The 20805-nt window shown below is 37.3% G+C and overlaps 1 protein-coding gene across 11 annotated transcripts in view; it reads right to left on the bottom strand.

Moving 5' to 3' along the window:
* SNCAIP (synuclein alpha interacting protein) overlaps positions 1–20805 on the bottom strand; it is a 94101-nt gene that overhangs the window by 26584 nt on the left and 46712 nt on the right. For all 11 annotated transcript variants that reach the window (XR_011736391.1, XM_071801949.1, XM_065861608.2 and 8 more), the window contains 4 exons: positions 18859–18931; positions 6553–7415; positions 4729–4908; positions 644–757 (listed from right to left, as the gene is read on the bottom strand). Coding sequence is in view for 10 of the 11 variants with exons in the window: in XM_071801949.1 (XP_071658050.1) it covers positions 644–757; positions 4729–4908; positions 6553–7415; positions 18859–18931 (1230 nt within the window). In the remaining variant the exon portion in view is untranslated. The remainder of the gene's footprint in view (positions 1–643; positions 758–4728; positions 4909–6552; positions 7416–18858; positions 18932–20805) is intronic.

Below are 20805 nucleotides of genomic sequence, written 5' to 3'. Positions count from 1 at the left end.
CACAATAGTTGAATCACATTCAGTGAGACAACCACACCTGTACAGGAAAGAAAAAGGTAATTCTCTAAGTGGTTATATTTTCCTTGTTCTCTTTGAACAAGTTAGAGGGGAAAAAAAAAAGCATTAACACAAAAATAGTGGGTTTTGTACATCTATCCTTAATGTTCGTTAAAGAAACTGCATGACAAAGAGGTTCAGCTGACAAATTAGAGAAGAATAACCAATCACTATTCCTTGCTTAGTATATCTTGGAGAAGGTCCTTTGAAGAAGGGTTATTGCAAGATCTGCTTAGGAAAAACAGAATTTTTGGGAGGAGAATGTGGTACCATTAAGTGGTATATGTTTCCTCATTAGCCAAGCATTGAAATGCTGTACTTCTGTGGTTTCTCATCATTAGATTTATAGAGAAGTTAGGTGTCAGCTAATATTCTCCCAGTCATTACTTAAAGTTTTAAAAGAAAAAAAAAAGACTGAAGAGGGAAAATACTGAAAACACAGATTAGGTGGGAAGATATTTTGCTACATTTAAATTAATGAAGAACACCTGTAATCAAAAGCCACAAAATTATAAACATGCTTTAAATTAATATTCTTGTATGAGCATCTAAGTAAACTATTTGAAAAAGCAAATGAAAGTCATACCTGGCCATAGCAACCTGCATAATGAATAAGGCTTGGGTGGTCTTTCGAGCAACTTAATTCTGCAATAGCTTCTGTTTCGCTCACCATCCATCGAACGCACTCCAGCTGACCATTCTAAACAAATAAAAAGAAATATTTAATTTCAGCTGTTTCAATTTGTGCTGATTTGACTGAAAATGAGTTAAATTTCTTTGTGTAGCTAGAAACCTTTCTTTTTCATAGCTAGCATGGTCATTATTTGGACTTAGTTTGAGAACAAGAGATAACACCCCAGCACAGAGCTAGTGTTTTTAATTGCTGTGGTCTGTGAGTCACAGACATTCTGAGCGCTCTGCCCACAGGTGTGAGGCATCAAGGAAGCGGGGCATGGATGGGGCAGAGCTTGACTGACATCCAGACAGATCAACTACAGTATTCCATCCCATTAGTGTCATACTTCATATTTAAAGAGAGTTGTGATCTTCCAGGCTCTCTCTGAGGCTTTTCTTGCTCTCGGGAGTTCGGTTGGGATGTTTAGGTCGGCCGTATGCCATTTTGCAGAGGCCTCTGGGCTTTTCTGCCTTTTTTCTGTTTTTTCTCTATTTGGGATCAGCTGGTCAGGACCAGGTGCTGTTTCCTGGGACTGGCTGCTCAGTTGTGGACAGAGTTTGTGAAGAATTGCCTTGAGTATCTTTTATTTCTATTTTATATATATATTTACTAGTAGTGTATTAGTATTTCGCTATTTTATTAAACTGTGTTTATCTCAACCCAAGTTTCTTCCTTCCCTTTTGATTCTCTTCCCTATTGGGGGGGTGAGGGGTAAGTGAGCAGCTATCGTGGTTGTATTGCTACCTCCTGTTAAGCCATGACACAGTTATAAACACCTTTACTAAATAGAGAAAAGCTTATCAGAATTATTAAAGTGTTAGGAAATTCCAGTTTGTTTGAAAATGTGTTCTTTTCTCTGCTCTCATGTAATGCACTTGTTTATCTCACTGTCTTGGACTGGTTATAGTTTTGCTATTGATTATAGTGCAAATGGTAATGTGAAAGTGGACATCAAATATTATGTTCCTTTTCCAGGCTAAGTAAAGGTGGCCCATCCACCTAGGTAAAGACTGATTATTATTGTCATCTGGTAGGATAGATGACATGTCATGACTCTGAGCCCCTCGTCACCCCACATACTCTGCATGATCATAGGGCACCCAGCAGGGGAGTCCAACTCCTGCCTTAGATAGAATGAGTTTATTTATAAATCAGGTCTTATGATGTCCAAGTTATACAACAGTACATTCACTTGCAATTCTAAGTACATAGTCCATAGAATTACTGCCCATAGATGTTTCACCACTGCCAACAGTCCTCATCTCTGGCTCCCATATGATGGACATCCAGGGTCTTCTCCACTGGTGGTGGAGGATCTTTTCTGGTCACCAGAATAGGCGTTGTTGGCTCCCGATGAGAGGCTGCCTCTGTGCATCACTGAGCCCTTAATGTCACAATCCATGTGAAAGTAGTCATAATTCTGTCAGTCATTAAGGTTACAATCTGGTTCCTATTTCCAGATTGTTCGGAGCAAAACCGTAGCTCTGTTCCCACCACTTCTACAGCACAGCTCAATGACTAAATTAGATCATTTGCTGGAGTATAATGAACAGTATCTCTACAAACTCATGTCTTCATTGATCACTAATTAAATGCATGCTTTCAAAATCATTCTTATGTATGTAGGATCTGAACACCTAATGCTCATGGATTAAGATCTGTCTGTAATAGATACTGTTTAAATCCAAATAAGGAGCTGAATCTTGCCTGGAACACCTTTCACAGCCTAGTCTGAAGATTCCCAAGATGCTACACACTCTCCTAGTAGTTTTTAAGTTACTATGAAGCAGGATGTAGACGCTGTGGAAACAGATGAACATTTTCCTCAGACCGCGCTTATGGCCTGGTGTAATGGCAAGAGTTTTTAGCAGCTTCTCTTTCTGCAGCCTCTTTTCAGTAAATGCAATTTGGCACAGCCTACATTACAACTGGCTCTTAGTTCATTTTTCAGCTTTCAAAGGCTGTTATATTCTTCATAGCCGAAAGAAGTATTTCAGTTGCTCAGTTAAAACCTCACAGGGGCAACACACATAACATAAAAAGCTGTTTGTGTGCATAAAATGGAAAAAGCTTTATGAGAATGAAACAAATATCTATTTCAAGTTTCAGTTTTATTTTTATAAAAACAAGGAGAAGAATGCAATAAATACTAACCCACTTAAAATTATATGGGAGAAATAAAAAATTGAATAAAATTAATTTTGTATTTGTTTTATTCCTTACATATATAATGTATGAATACAAACACAAAAATATACACCAGTTTGCTTACTTTCCTCCATTTCTCTCCATTTCAGTAATGAAATAAAACAATGAAACTACTTGTATTCTTTTTATTATGCTAGAAAAATGCTCCTCAACATATTTGGGTACAAACATCAGTAAGCATGAATAACTAGTAAATTTTATTTTGTTTTCCTTTGTATAACAACTGAGTAAAATATTTTTGCATTTTTAAAATAAAGGTAAAGAATTAATAAAATCAAGAGAATAATTTTGCTAATGTGGAAAGGATTTATCCACAGTTAATTAAAATAAATCAAGAACACAACAGTGTGACTGGCCATAACATACCACTTTATTTTAACTCCCTAGCTCATAGCTCAAGATCAGAAAGAGGTCTTGAATCAAAAGAGTTATTCTTAATTAATTCATTCCTTAATGGGAAAAGTTATTCATAATCACTAAATTGTTTAAATACACTTCCATGGAAATTTATGTTCCTGCATAGAAGTTTTCTTCCATTCTGATAGTCATCATTCTTCTGGAACACAGGTATATGCCCCACATGGTATAATATTATGGGAGCTGAAATGGTATAAAGTAAGAGCAAGAAGAATACAGTCCATTCTATCACTGTGCAAAAACACTTTGGGAGTAAGGATCAAGAGCTGCAAAGTTTGGTTATGCCAGATTACTTTCAGGCTCTCACAAAACTTTGCAATGATCCAGGACGAGGTCAGCCATGCAGGTCATCACTAGAAACACCTGGGCCTGTGCACTCTCACTTACATGAAGAACTCCTTTGCATTTAGACACTTTTCTTGAAGCATGCTCAAGTATTATAGAAAATAAAGGAACTAATTACTAAAAATACAACCTTTCTGGAGAAAAAGACAAAAGGTTTTATTGGCTTATAAACATGTTATTCAACTAGGTTGAAAAAACAAGAAAGAAAACAATTTCAAACCAAAATTGTAGGACTTTTAAGTGGCAGACTGTAACTAGGCAGTTGGGACACACGCCAAGGTATTGAAGCTAAATATCTTGTTTTCATAATATCATTTCATTAGTACAACTAGAAATCAGTTTAATTTTGTATTAATTTGGCTTTGTCCCACAAAAAAATGAAATAAAATAAAATAAAATAAAATAAAATAAAATAAAATAAAATAAAATAAAATAAAATAAAATAAAATAAAATAAAATAAAATAAAACAACACAACCCTGAAACCGGCATCAGGGCCCTTGGTCATCGAAATTATGTCTCGAAGATGCAAATCTGCAAGTTGAAATCCACTAGTCCTTTGTCAGTTTCTAAAGTTTTCCCAAGAAGCAAATAACAATAAAAACCTTGAAGAAACAGAAACTCTTGTATTATATTTCACCCCTTTCCTTGTTTCTTCTTAAGGTACTTAGTGGATAAAATAAATCAGAAGAAACTGTTTTGCTCTCTAAAGAAACGATTGAGTCTGAGTTAAGTGAAAGTTCATTCAAATGTAACAAATATTTTTAGTCAGTTAACTGATTTAAAAATGAACATATATGCATTGACAACAATATATAAAATGTCAATGTTATACAGCTGATACTATATCCTGAACGGTAGTGCATTTTTGTCTGCTTATGTGGTACTAGCCAGCAGTTCCTTCTGCGCTCAGTTAACAAAATGCTTGAAAAATAACATCCTGCTGGATGTATTACTTACTGCCTTCACAGAAAGAAACTAAATGAGCTTTATGTCACATTACAGTAGAGGCACTGACTAAGTTACCTTTATTGCTAATCCAGCTGGAGTTAGCTGCTCAATGTTCCGTTCATTCAAACAGTCTTCACCCATCAAAGAAGTGAGATGCTGCAGGCACTCTGCGTGTCCCTTTGATGCTGCTACATGCAACAGATTGTTGTCACACTCATCATGGATCTTATCCAGATTATCTGCTGCTAAATGTGGCTGTTAAAATAAAAAAAGCATTATGTTAGTTACAACTAAGAATAAAAAGATACAGAGAACATTAAGCCTCACAGCTCAAAACACATGCCAAATACAAAGATGCTACCCCATAGGCATGTTCTTATATAACTCAAAACCAGGAGCTTTTCATTTCCCTACACAGAACATGGCTACTATTTGCAAAAGGATAGAGGTGGGATGCTCACTGGCTTGATTCACCATGTAGTTTCTCTCCTCATGCAATTGTCCTTCAACAGTGCAAGACCTTGAATAACTCTAAGTCTTTGTAGCAGTTTGATCAATTAAGTAACTACAAAAATATCCATATTTTAATAATTTCTGTCTGTTTTCTTGCCTTTTTTTTTTTCTTTTATATTATATTGATGAGTAATTGAACAGAAAACATTCAGGACTTCTAAAAATAGTTCTTGATTAATTTTACTCATCACTGAACTGGCAGCTTTTGTTAAGTACAATCTAAAATATAGCTAAAACACATGACAGAAAGCTCTGATATGATAGTTTGTTTCCATGAAAAAATATATTTGACTATTTACCCAAAGTACTACATAACCATGACCTAATATATTTTTTCTGCCCAAATCTAATTTTGAGACAAAACAATTGAATTGAGAAACTTCAGAAGGAAAACAGAAGAAGGAAGACAGAATTAAGGAGTAGCACTGCTAAGTTCCTAGAGTTGTCCAGACTTGCCAGTGTACTGGCTGAGGAGTCTACTTCATTCAAAGGTTTTGACCTATCTTAAAAAAAATAAGCATTCTCTTTCATCTACCTACCTATGATGAGCTTTTTTTCCCACCCCAATTCTTATTTCAGGGTGAATTTACTTTGCTTTTATTTCTCATATTCTGCTTCTGCCCAGTCTTTGAATACGTGCCTTTGTTCTCGCTGCTATGTTAATAGCGTGCTTTTGTGTTTGAGCTGGACTGGTAAACAGAGAAGCTAAACAAAATCTAACAAAAACAGTTCTTACACATCCACTGTGCCTCCACCAGCCGTTCTGAGTGGAGATCACATGCTCTGCATCACTGTGTTAACTTGCACCTAGTTACTTTGGAAACCATCGTTGATAGTGCCTGATCACAGTCCTAGAATTTACTAAAAAACTTCATATGGGTCAGAGGCCAAAGATGCTTTAGAGAAAGCTCGTGCCTGAGAATGCTGCTGCAACAAGACAGCATAAACACTCCTGAATAATAATCAGAATACAACAGAAGCCCCTCTGTTCCCATTATCAGCCTCTAAATAACAACTGAGCAAAACCAGCAATAATTGAACAAAGCAAACCACAAATATTGAGAAAGGTAAAACTCAGTTCAGATTGAAATTCAATATTTAAGTGATCCCAATAGTTAAAAGGCCTTCCTTCTATATAGTTTCAGTGTAGTATATAAACTAGAAAGCCTGGCCATGTTTACATAAATTAGTATCTTGGGTTTGCTACATATTTGATTTAAAGATTTAAACTTTCCATTGAGAAGCCCATATGCTCAATTTCTAAGGAGTGTACAAGATAAAAAGGGCAGCAGTTCAAATTACGCACTTCATCAGCTTTGTTGGCTTAATAATCCACATAACAGATTGCTCTTATTCTATGTGTTTTATGAAAAAGATTATACTTACCAGTAAAGATATTTGGCCTTCCTTCACAATGTTTAAGATGCTCTTAATTTTTTTCACCTCTTCACTCCTCTCTTCTGGGCCCCCTGCACTGCTCCAGTTCATACTGAGTTCCTCTAGCTGCTTGCTTTCTGCCACTGCTGGCTGCAGGTGGAAAGTCCTCACATGGCAGTTTGGCATAGTCTTCTCATTTTTGTGACCATGAGGATCAACAAATGCCTTGCTGAGAAAGCCCTTGCCCTGGGTTTCAGATTCATGGACTGAGCTACAGTTAACTAAAGGCTGGGAAAGCTCTAATTCTTCTGTTAAATGCTTGTGCTGATCAAGGACAACGGGCTGCATTTTTCGCAGCTGAGAGCCTTTCACAGGAGACAGCACACAGAATTGCGTCCCCTCAGCAGGTGAGATCTCTGTACTCCCTGCAGAGCAGGTCTTGCTGCTAAGACCATTCACTGCTGAACATACACCCAAACCTTTTTTCTCAGGAGCTACCTTTGTAAAAGGAACAACTTGCTGGCTTGATTTAATATAAGGCACATCCAAAATTTCATCCATATCCAGGTCATAGTGTTCCAGCTCCCCAAGCAGAACAGTGGGCTCGATGTTTTTGCTTTTAAGGCTCTCTGCTTCTCCTGGACTCTGGTCATCATTTGGAGGTGCAGGCTGAGACTCACTGCCTTTCCGGTATTCTCCCTTCTGGTTCTTCTGGTCATCACTTTGATTGTTCTCAGAGCTTTCTGGCTGATGTTTTAATGGTGAAACCCTCTTCACTGGTCTGAATTTATTGCACACATCTGCAATTCCTGTTGGTTTCTGTGCACTTCCGATAAGAGTTGAGACTCCACAGTTCCAGCTGCTGCTGGAAACTAGAGAAACAGAGGAATGTGATTTAGAAGTGATTACTACCAGATGTGTGACGTGACATTACACACTTTAAAGATACACCTGACCAAACACCGGAAACAAGAATTACATGATAACATGCCACATTCATATCTAAGTAGATTTAATGGCATCTCTATGAAAACAGCTGAAGAATTCAACACTCCAGAAAAGAAATTTTCTTCATTCACAACAGAAAAAGTAATTAATTACAAATAAAGAAGTTTCAATCTAGAAAAGGGCATCAATAAGAGCACAGTGGCATTTACAGTGGTCCTGTCCAACTATGCTAGTCTGAATTTTTTTGTTGCACGGAGATGCATCATAAAAGTTGAGTGATTTTCAGGGAGGTCAACAAAAGGATTAGTCAAAACTTTTTAGTGGATTTGTTTTATCAACAGCAACTATTTTATTTTAAATGCCTGTTATCTCTACAAGAGGTATTTTTCACAGAAGAACTGGAAATCCATATGAACAGTGACTGAGAGCTGGGACTGTTCAGCATGGAGAAGCAAAGGGTCAAGAGGAATGTTACTCTTGTGTATAATTACATTATAGGAAGCAACAAAGAAAAGGGACTGAGGTTTTTCTCTGTGGTGCCGACTGACAGGACAAGACACATACTGAAACTCAAGAAATTCTGTCTGAACACAAGAAAATACTGTTCACTGTGAGGCTGGTCAAATACTGACATATGTTGCTGAGAGACACTGTGGAATCTGCATCCCTGGAGGTATTAAAAATCTAACTGGACACAGTCCTGGGCTTAACCTGCTCTAGCTGACCCTGCTTAAACAAGACCATTGGACTAGAGGGTCTCTGCCAAGCGAAACGATTTTGTGATTATCTGATCTGAAAATTAAGCTACTTATTCAGGTATGATTTTTCATTTTCCACTTTTCCTTTGTATGTTGGGCTTCTCTGTCAAACTTTCTGTCTGTTATATATATATAAGCTGTATATATATATATATATATATAAGCTGTAGATATATATATACATATATACACATGCACACATACACATATATTTTGCTCTGGATCTTCCAGATCATTATTTCAGTGCACTACAGGATATGGAGCTGGACCAGTGAATCTGACTTGCACAGAAGAAAGGGTGCTCAAGGTACCTGAATCTTAATCCTACTGAACTTGAATTCAATCCTGCTGATCTTTGCACTCTTCCATACAGTCCCAGCTGGTGATATTTATGATGTCCACAATCAGTGGAACTCTGGAGAAGCATTTTCCTTATTTTCTTATTTTCATTTGAGAAGTAGCACTAAAACCACTAAAGCCTTCAAGCAGTTTCTACCCCCTTTTCAATGTACACTAAGAGTTAATGCATTCTGAAAGTCAAGAATACTGTTTGAACAATGCAGATTTGTTACATGTGCTAACTGCATATCAGTGGGATCTAATTTGTGGTCAAAACACACAATTTGCCATGAACACCTTCCTAAGGAAACAGATATATACACTTTCAGTGCAACATTAATGTCCGAAGTGAAAGATTAGTAGAGCTTAGTAGTTATGGATGTCTGAAAATTACCTTAATACTTTTGGAAGTGCTTAAGAATACATTTCCGAAGAAGAAATGAAAATAATAATAATCAAAAGGCATGCAACTTAGTGGGCCAATACAAAGAACACACTGTACTGACTTATTTATGTATTGTATAAGATTCTAGGTTCAAAGGCCTACACTTTTATGTTGGTTTTATTTACATGTAAAATTTTTTCCAAGTGATACAGAGAAATGGATACCATATGTTTGCCAGCTGTTTTGTTCTGACAGGAACTATTAAGCACTCAGTATGGAAATGAATTCTGTCTGAGTTTTATGAAAACACTGCTTTCAACACAGGGGTCTAGACAGAGGAAAAGGCATCAATATTTTGTTTGTCGTCACTTTATTTAAGCTTACATTTATTTTGTTGCTTGGCTTTCTCCACTTTCTAACCTTAATAACACACATTTACAGAAACTACTGATGACAAAATTGTAAAATTGGATGCTACAAAGAAGCAATGACCTTTGTTACAAATATGTCCTGGATCATTGTAAAATCATGTATTTCTCTTTCCTTTCACTACAGTTAGAGCAGAATAAGGTACTTACATTTTTTTCACTGTTTTTCTTTCCAACATCTCTTTACAAACAGTTTCTCCAGAAAACAAACTGGAACACCGAGAACGTTTAGCAATATTCTTACTGACTTAAAAACTTTCTCTTCACTTAACTGGGATGATGAATTTACACTTCATTTAATAGAGGATTAGAATACAGCATTTAACCACACAGCAGTAGGGAAGAAAGCAAATCAGACTGGTAGGCACAATCCTTCTTTTTGCTACTTTCTACTTGTGTGCTACACAGGCTGCACTAGTGATTAGGCACTTACAGCATGGCTTCCCCCTACACAATACTGAAATCGTAAGCCAGAGTGTATCAGGGCATGTCTCCTCTTCTGTTTTCAGATGCTTGTACCCTCAAGAAGCAAAACCAAGTGCTGCCTGGGTCCTCCAAAGCACCAGCACAGTAGGAGCTATGTGAGTAGTCTTCAACAGCTGCACCAAGGGAAAAGCCTCTTGCTCATCTCTCCATACTTATGAACTCAGGCAGGGGCCATTAAAAGTCTGGGTCAAATAAATACTGTTTGATTCTTTTATAAACATCAGTAAAGGATGGTCTGAGTTTAAGGCAGGGGACTAGAATGTGAAGCAGCTAGTTGTGTTCCAGACAAATAATCCTGGCATAATCTTGGACAAACAATATCTCTTTTATGCACCAGTATCTCAAATGTAAAAAACAGATGATAATTTTTTTTCCAACTACATTATCAAAATTATTTCTTTAACTTTTAATACTTAATGTGAGAGATTTGGATGATCCTGTTGCTGTGTTGCTGAAGTAAAAAGAGAGAGGAGCACAAAACCTAGGAAGACTTCATTCACATTAGTAAAGAAGTGTCATGCTGTCTGATAGACCTGAGGTGCCAAAGCATTTCCTTGGCATTAAAGAAAATAGTAAACTGCAAGGGACAAATTTGTAAAACTAGTTCTTCACCATATGTTGTGCTCTACACTCTTTTTGAGGAAAAGAAAATGCAAAAAGTGAATAAAGAGGCCTGTAGTTTTATTTATAGTTTTATCGATACATGTATTTATTTATTTGCTTATTTACAGATGTCCTAGAACTGCTAAGGGGCCTAAATCAGAAAAGGGGAAAATTAGGAAACAACTTCTCTTACAATTTAATCAATAGATTTTATTTTAGGAAACAAAATTTACCTTGAACTTTCTAAAAAAGATCCTGGCAACATGTTTCCAATTGTAAGCATCTGTTGACTTCAGAGAATTTTTCAACATCATCTCTGTATCTCGGGCAAGGAGAGGTGTGTGTGGGGGGGTTTTATCTGGTATACAAGTATCTGTAGACTCATAGGATAACTATATGAGTTTTGTCTGACCAATCAAGACTACCTCACGCACAGATGAAACTTTACCCTTGTGACAAGCAGTTTCTGTGATCCTTACAATCTAATATCAAACATCAGAATACATTTAAATTGTCCTGAGTATAATGAAAATAACAAAGAACTCGGCTTTCACTTCAGCTCTATAAGGAAACTACTACAGAAATTCAGTCCTGGTGTGTGTGCAAGAGCCTGTCTCTCATATAGGTAACAGTAACATTCTTTAAATGATCATGGCTACATGAACTTTACAGCACTGGTGGCACAAATAGGAGGTGACAAAAGGTTGTATTTCACACAGCAGTACCATTACAAAATGAACTGTACATGCAGTGACTCGCATTCAAAGACTACTAACTAACTGATGAAATGGTCAAGCTCCTCTGTATCTGTCACCACGACCATGGACTCCTTTAAGTTTTATGCTGTGACCAATGTTCTGTAGTCACGAATGCTGCTGTTGAACAGCTGGGACATAGACAGTGGTGCAGGTAAGCAGGAAAATGGATGCAGATGTCAGTCATTTGCAGATCAGTTGGGAACCATGTGGCACTGCTGGACCACTTGACACCTGCACACTGGTTTAGCAGGAAAGAAAAAGAGTATCTGTTCACTCCTGTTCTTCTGTAGGTGGCAAACATTGATCCCCATTACCATGCTACCTCCTTCAATGAAATTCTTGAGCCTTTCTAGCTTGCTACCTCTGTACCTTCTCAGGATGGAGAATAAAATTTTATAGTTAACTGCATTGAACCACTGTCCAGGAGAAAAACTCGATGACTTCCAAACAGTTATCAGTCACCAGTGCCGTTAATGCTTCTGACTAATGACCAGATCTGTATCCAGCCTGTGCTAACTCTAAATTCTCTGTATTTCAACCTTTGTTTTCTAAGAACTCCATCCCTGTGCAGTCACAAAGCACAACAAAACTGTGAATAATGGAGAACAACACACTTCTTAGGCCCTGGAGCTGAGAAATCTGGACTACAGCAAGAACTTTTACTCATTTTATCATGCTTAATAGATCCTTCAATGGCCTATGAACCTCTGAGGTTGAATCACAGTTATTTCCTGCTGATAAAGAAGTGGGAGCATTCTGATGGCTCCCTAATAACACTTTCTCGAAGTAACTTGGTTGCAATGTTCTTTATTGCAGCATTCATTTGGAAAATAGGTCCTTGAGCAATCTGGTATAACTGGAACTGCTCTAAGCACAGCAAGGCGGACAAGACAGCTTTCAAAGGTGCCTTGCGACTTAAGCTATGCTATGATGAAGTTGTAACCACTCTGAAAAAACATTGCCTGCCTGCAGGTAGTAGCAAGACTGGAAACAAAGTGACAAACAGACAAGAGAATACACTGTTTGGGAACTTTTACCTAAAGACCTTGTCGGCATGTACTTGGAAACTCCCAGTGCACAAAACTCAAAGGTACCCTCTGCCCTTGTTGACAACACAACAAGAAGCTTCTTTACCATTTAGGCTTAAATTGTTTACCCTCTAAAAAGGGTGAAGAGCTGGACCTTGGGAACTACTGACCAGTCAGCTTCATCTCTGTGCATGGTCAGATCATGGAAAACATCCTCTTGGAAGCCATGTGTAGGCATATGGATGAATGAGAGGTGCATAGAGACAGTCAACTAGGCTTTAACAAGGGAAAGTCATGCTTTACTAATCTTACTGGTCTTTGATGGAGCGACTGCATCAGTGGATGACTAATGTGACTTCTGTAAGCCCTTTGACATGGTCCCCCACAATATTCTTGCCCCTATTTTGGATAGAGAGTTTTGATAGATGGACTATTTGATGCAAAAAGAATTGGCTGGATGGCCACATCCAAAGAGTTGCAGTCAATAGCTCAATGTCCAAATGGAGATGAATAATGAATGGTGTTCCTCAGGGATTTGTATTAGGATGGGTACTGCTCAATATCTTTATTAATGACATGGACAGGAAGATTGAGTGCATACTCAGCAAATTTGCACATTGAGTGGTTCAGGTGCGTGGTGCAGTTTGTGTGCTTGAGGATAGGGATGCTACCTAGAGGAACCTTGACAAGGCTTGAGGACTGGGCCAATGTGAACTTCATGAAGTTCAACAATGCCAACCAAGTGCAAGGTCTTGCACCCTTACGATGAGGGTGATGAAACACTGGAAGCTGTGGATGCCCCATCCCTGGAGGTGTTCAAAGGTCAAAGTATATGGGGCTTTGAGCAACCTTATCTACCAAAAGATGTCCCTGCTCATGAAAGAAGGGTTGGACTAGGTGATCTTTGAAGGTCCCTTCCAAGCCCAACCATTCTAGGATTCTATTATTCTATAAATGAGAACAAACTCTGTTAGGGTGAGTCCATTGCTACCAAAGGATGAACACATTCAAATTACTTTCCTTTAACTGAAACTTCTCCTCTTTGCTCTAAAAATTAATTTACTGTGGAGTTTACTTCACTTTCTATCATCTTTATTGAAGAAGCCTGGGATTAGCATTGACAACTGTCGATATCTATCAAACATATTTTTAATTGCAGTATTTCGCCATATTGCTCATGTACTATACAATCATTTGGGGGGCCTGAAGTAAGTATATACAAAGTTTCACATTGGAATTATACTCTTCTCTGAAAGAAATGCCTGAGGTTCTTCAGTGTGATATGACTTCAGCAGAGACTCTTGAACCAATTAAGACTTGCATTCATTCCAGGTCCAAACCACTGTGATTCCAGCTTTGTACACAGACACTGAGGTGTTGTCTACACTAGGGAAACTTTTAGAAAATTCTTTATGTTTGTTAACACCAATTTATCTCCAACACTGGCAGTAATATTGGGGCTCCAAGAGATGGAAGAGGGGATGTCCCATATATATATCGATGGATAATCAAAACCAGTTCTGAATATTTATTTACTGTTTTATTAGTATTACTGAAACAATATTTAACAATTTTAACTCAAGGTGGCACTGTTTTACAGTTTTAATAAGTTAATAACATCCAGGAGCACATTTTAGGGTTCTTTAATGTGAGGTCTGTAGCATGAAATCCTGAATTAAGGAACAGCCCTACACAGAGAGGGTCTGTTCCCACGTGAGTGAAATTTGAAGGCTCTCTAAAGACAGAAAGGGTAAACAGGGTAAATAATAATTCATCCTTTTAAATAACAATGCCTCTTTTCCAGGTAATTCAAACATCAACACAAACTTCAGTGAATTAATATTTTTTCTTATCTTGGCTTATCTTTCTAAAACACAAAATATAGAAGAGACAAAGAAAATTTCAAAATTAATAAACTGGGTTTACGCTTGTACAGACTGATCTGAAGATGTAAAAGGGAGATAGCAAGTAAAGTTCTACTGGAAAATCAGAAGAGGTCATTCTGACACAAAAGGTGTAAAACAGGAGGAGGAGAATGTGAAAATGATGTAAGAAAAGAGCTTATATATAGCTATCACAACTGTCACTGCATACTAATTATTGCTGTTTGGTTTTTTTTTCTGAGAAAATTCTTCAGTATTCTACCAAGGAATTTCCCAATCTATTTTATATTGTTTCAGACATGTTTATGTGGGAGGTATTTGGAGGGCAATGGATTCTGGGAAATTAATGTCATATAACACTGCCTCCAAAAAACCCCAAACTTTAATTTCTCTTACACCTAAAAAACTACAAAGAGCTTGAGACAGAAATTGTGTACAATTTTATATTCACTGATTTATTTGTTTTTCTCAAACAGGAAACTGATCTTCTGAATAATTTTGTGAATGACAGGTACTTTGGGAATGCATAAAGCAGTGCAGAAGGATAAGTGTTGGAGATGAAAGATGAACTCGCTTTTAGCAACCTGTGTATAAAGATCCAGAGTAGGATATTGTGCTTATTTGAGACATACATTTAATGACAACCAAAAGTTGTCATAGCTGACAGAATATACTTCAACAATGATATGGCTCAGTGAAGCTTGTTGAACACAGATGTCTCAAACCATTTGCTCAAGTCACCTTAGAAAATCTCCCCAGAAAGAAAGCAACCAATTTCATGCTTAATAACAAAAGCATAAAGGGCGTATTTCTCTTTCAATTCACTATTCTACATTAGACAACAACAGAAATACATGGGTAGGCTGGCTAACACTAAAAATGAATTAGCTAGATCCATTTCCAAACTACAGTCTTTAATTGTCTGCCTTTGAAGAAGAACAATGCCCATCATAGCAGTTATTATACTAGCTACAAAGACCATTTCTTTGAAGCATGATGGTAGAGAAAACAACTACCCTTAATTATGCTTTATTGTGGGTAAATCAGGATTTGCCCTACGCCTTTTCTACGATGTCATATATCTTCTGCCTTCTAATCTGGAGGTACTGACATACATAGTTTGGCTCCAAGGATCCCTTGGAGTTATCCTGAGGCAGAACTCCCTAAATTCAAAGAAGGAGTCAGGACTGAGACGGTACTGACTGCACGACTTCTATGCACATCTTGCAACAGGGCGAGGAAGAAACCACAGGACCTTCCTACCAGTGCAGATCACTGGCCAGTGCTGTCCAAAGGGAGGTGACAGTGGGAATTCAGAAAGGAAAAACTGTACATACAGAAATCCTTTCTCTGACTTTCTAATCTCTCCTTGTCCAAAAGAGCAAGTAATTTGAGCAAAAGTTACAGGAGCAGGCAGAAATAGTTTAAAAAAAGAAAATCTGTTGAAAGGTCTCCGTGAAATGCTTGAGAAAGCACACTGACTGGTAAACACTGGTATGTTTGCCTAGGATTAGAAGTGCTTAGAGTAATTTGAAAACAATGTAACCAAATGCTTTCATATGTTACTAACATATTATTCAATGTTTACATGAAATGGGGAAAGAAAATGGGATTTACAGGGGCTATTTACTAAACGTAACTGTGCACAATGAAGACTTCCATTATATCAGCTGTAAAATTTAAAAATATAATTCCAAACAGAGGAATTGTCTGGTTTAAATCTCTTCTAACAAACTTACTGGTAAAAATGGCTGTCTGCATATTTAGATATATATTCTTAAGTATAAAGTCAAATCTTATTTTCTCTATAATTTTGCCTTAACTATCTTACTGAATTTTTTTTTTTTTTCTGAGACAAATCTGAAAGGTACTTATTATTTAGATTATTAGGGTCCTGTTATATCTAAACCCATGGCTAACTTATGATTAACTTTCAGTTATTTTATAGAAGTAGTTCTTGGATAGTTCTACATTTTTCCATGTTTTAAAGCAGAAATTCAAATTCTAAGTGGGAGTCAGTATGAGGTAGAAAGTTGGATCAGCTATTTGTAAAACCTCTGAGGTTTTCTATGTGTAACTACTTAAATTGCCAATGGAATACAGATATAAAATCACATGAATGTCATGCATATAAAGATTTATGGTATAAAATATCTTCATCAAAAATAGGACATAGCAACAATAATTTGAGGAATATTTTCTGATGGTCTACAATATGAGAGAGGCAAGAGACTGCATCAAAAGCAACTATGGATTGGGCCTTACACAATGTTGGCTGAAGCAGCTCTGTTTATATTTCAAGATACTTGAGATATTGAAGTCTGTACAAAGATACAAAGTGATATCTTCTTGTTCAGCACTATATGTTTACTCAGTGATGAAGAAGATCAATTTTAGTACTATTTCCAATTCATGAAAACTCATAAGTGATAAATAGAGAGAAAAAATAGATTTTAGTACCATTACCAGTTTGCCAACACTATTATCAGTGCTCAAGACCTCTTTTTTGACTCAAGACTTTTAAACAAAGCTGTGCACTGGCAGACTCCCCAGTGTTACTGCCATCTTCCAGCAATTCCTCTACTTGCTTCTGTCAGCCCCTTTTCAAAGCAATAGATGAATGCAGATGTAATTAAAATCATCATTGAAAATGTCAACTGCAGAGGAGACCGAGAAAAAACGGATCTACAAAATAAATTATCAATATCCCATAGACTTATGGAAGAGCTCATAATCAGTGCTTCACTGTTGCTATTTGTCTTCATTTTACTTTGACTACTATCTCAATTTTTAAAATAACATACTCTTCTTCCTGTAAACAGGTATTGATGCCACCACTCTGGCTGAGCAGTCACAAACAGACCATGCAGTACAATATATCTTAGGGGCTAATGAGAGGAAGAAAGGTCTAGAATAATGGTGGGAGTAATATTGGCAAAGATTTGTGGGGAAGACTGGAGAGAAAAATGGGAAAGTCTTGTCAGTAAGAATGGTGGGAAAGACTTGGAAGAATGTGAGGGAAGAAAAAGGAAGCTCTGGGGAAATGAAGGGAAGAATGGAGAAGTGAACTTTGGGGAGAATGGGGATGAAGAATGGTGGGAAGAAATGGTAGGTAGCATAGGTGGGAAAACAATGGGAGGAATGGGGAAAGAAGAATGGGATGAGGAATGGGGGAAGAATGGGGGATGAATGTTAGAAGGAACGACAGGGAAGAACAAGTAGAAGGGGGAAGAAGCGAGGGAGAAAGATGGCAGGAGGAGAGAAGGAAGGAAGAGGAATAAGGGAAGAATAGAGAGAAGAATGGCAAAGAGAAATGGGATGAGAATGGTAGGATGTAGAGAGTGGGGATAATAGGGGCAAGAATGAGTAAGAAGAAGGGAAGGAGAAGTGAAGAAGATGGAACGAGAGAGGACAAAGGGGAAGAAACAAGGAAGAAAAGCATGAGGAAAAGAGGCAGGAACAAGAGAGAAGAAATGGGATGGGGCAAGGCAGGGTGAGGACGGAAAGGTATAATGGCGGGGATGAGGGGAATAAGAAGGGGAGAACAGTGGAGGATGGGGGAAGACAGGGGAAAGACTGGGGTAGAATGAGACAGGGCAAATTGAAGGGAGTGAATCACGGGCCCTCTCCCTTTCCATTTCTTCCCTGCCTCTGCTTGCAGCAGGTAATAATACTGTGTGCACAATCACTGTTGTGCCCTGCGCAGGTAGTAACATGGGAAGAAGCAGGTATGGTAAGGAGAGCTTTGCTTCCCTTTATTGCCACAGGCAGTGGTATACAGCTGTGATGATCTGGCCTTCAATGACTGTGGCAGAAGTAGCTATCGGAAAGTTTCAACTTAGTTACATACTTCGGAAATTTACAACTCCCTGAAAGGCAATATAGAAATAAAAGCTGCCAAAGTATAGCACAATTCTTAAAGCCCTCTATCATCCCACAAATTCCAGGTCTCCCATTTCTGTTAAAAGTATTTGATGAAACAACATTTTAAAAAGTTCAATTAAAACATCAGAAAGCACAATAAACTTTTCATAGCTCAGCAAAAATGCTCCTCTCACCAATTCATTTCTCCTCCATCAGGAAGAGAAAAACAAAAGCAGATTAATCTGATTTACAGAGTGAAAAACAACACTGAATGCACTTTTTGTCAGGGGGAAAGGGGGAAGGTCTCCAGCTGGTTCTCATCTATATGCCATGATTCTTCATTTAGTTTACACTATTAAACTAAAAAACTCGGCTTTAATCTTAACTATTACAGTATGCCTTAGAGTAGATTCTATCATGTAGCATCCTTGATACAGTTTCAGACTCTGGCAAAACATCATCCGTCAAACTGGTCGTGGCCATATGGGTAGTAAATGTATCCAACATTTTTTCATTGGCGCCTACATTATTACGTCTTGTCACCAATGGTTTCTCGGGTTTTCAAGTAAATTGTTGCATATACTGTGGTTTGGAGCTGCTGAGATGAAGCCCTACATTTATCTGTATACAGCCAAATCCTTTTTTGGAACTTTTTTTCCTTATAATGAACTAACATCTGTTGAAAAAAAAAAAAAAAATGGAATGTTTCCAGAAAGCTGTACAAAAATGAGAGAAAACAAAACAACAGAACACTGCCAAGAAGCTATTGTTGCCAAGTTGTACATGATAAAAAGCTGCGTAGAAAATGATGGGTGGACAGAAGTGGGTATCATACCTGATCTATCTTCATTTTGTGAATCACACCTTCTACATAATTCTGGGATGGTCTTGAGAGAAGTTACAGAATACTGTAAAAAAGGAAAAAATGTTTATGAAACAATTAATTTTAAAAGATAAAAAGTAAGATTTTCCAGAGGTCCTGATGTCATGGACACAGACTAAACCTATCAAGCCAAGGGTACTTCTGGCAGTCTGACAGTCTTCTCAGGTTGCGTGAGAAAAGCAGATGGCATCTGCTTTTGTGTCCCACCTTGAGGGGTATCAAACAGACTTTAAAAACTACAGCAATCCATCTCCCCACCTCAGATTTTTCCTTCCTGCAGATCACCATTATTCAAGTCACAAACACATTTTATATATCCATCCTTTCCACAGGATGCAAGATATATTGAAGATGAGAATAGATCTAGGCTTCCAGTAAGCATTGAGGGTCACATTTTGCCCACCCAGGCATCTATTATGGTGATCTTACTGCAAGATACTTCATGGTTAAAAATTAGAATTCAAGCTATCACAAACAAATATGTAAAAGCAATAAAGAATACTTGCACTGTCAAGATCTGATTTCAGAGCAGGACACATGTACATACAGATATCAGACAACAGGCTTATTCCTTTAACCTAGGCTTTACTACACCAAACTTGAATAATTACTTGGATGTGACAGGATATGCCTGATATTAATCAGGATTTTATATTCTGAATTCAGCATTAAAAAGGAAAAAAACAGGGATGTCGTATGTATCTTACTAAACAGAAATATTTTTCTTATAACCTTGTGGAATACCCTTGGTAAGATACATGATCCAGTGTTATAGAACTACACATTCTGACACACAAAAGTTAAGTTACTTAATAGAAAGCCTTCCTTAATCAAATGCTTAAATGTTACATGAATCTTCATGTAACCAAATGAAAATCATGATGTCTGTGAAAGATCAATGGTTTTGCTCATATAAAAAAGCCTATTAAAAACAGCATTTTGGAAACAAAACAGAAAAAAGCGTTTTGGATTAGCACAACTGAAAATTGTTAAAGAATATGTAAACACTGTATGTTTTCAAAGAAACAGATATTTTTAGCTGGTGAGCTATTGATCAATTAAGCAAAACAACTACATAAAATACCACTAGCTTTCTACACAAAAAAGTAACAGTCATACATTGTCCTGGTTTTTTGCTGACAGTTCATCATTCAAAGTTTGATGTGCTTCTAATGTCCAGCTGGCCTTCTGCTTCAGAATAAAGTTGACCTCATGTGACCAACTGCAGAAGTAATTTACTTCTTTGGTGCAAGTTTAAGATTGTTGAGCTCAAGTCATTTTAGTTACTCTCATAAGTCTCAAAAACCTCCCATGCCTTCTTTTTTCCCTTGCTGACCTGATTCAGACATGTCTTGAGAAACCTCAACAACAACAAGAATCACTCATAAGTACTCCCAGGATAAACACTGAACTTATTAATTTAAATGTGTAGCAGCACTCCACAGAACTACACAGTGACTCCAATCTCCATTAAGCAAGGGATTGTCTATAAGGCTGTGATTGCTCCAGGATGTGACAACCTAAAGCAACATAGAGCAGAAGGAGAAAGATGCTACTAAATACAAATTAAGTCATGTTAAACATGTACATGTACAAACACCATGTGCTGTGCTTCACATTAGTTATTGTTTAATAAAGATTGAACTGTTAAGCTATATGTCTTGCTGTTTCAGCCCAAAGACTCAGAAGGCAATGTTGAGCTGGTCTAGTAAGAATCATAACAGAATCCAAGTAACATATCTCCAAGGAATATGGTAGCTTCATAAGACCAGCTGGTGCAGTTTAAACTATTACACAGTTTGTAATTCAATTAGAATAAGGCCTTTTGTGTTCCACTGGTATGTGTTTTGTCAGGCAACCTCAAAAACAGAAAGTAATTTTTCTTCTTCTTCCCCCCCC

The sequence above is a fragment of the Patagioenas fasciata genome, chromosome Z, assembly GCF_037038585.1.
Source record: "Patagioenas fasciata isolate bPatFas1 chromosome Z, bPatFas1.hap1, whole genome shotgun sequence".
Lineage (NCBI taxonomy): Eukaryota > Metazoa > Chordata > Aves > Columbiformes > Columbidae > Patagioenas > Patagioenas fasciata.
The sequence above is the reverse complement of the archived record's forward strand: the minus strand, read 5'-3'. Positions and strand labels throughout refer to the sequence as shown.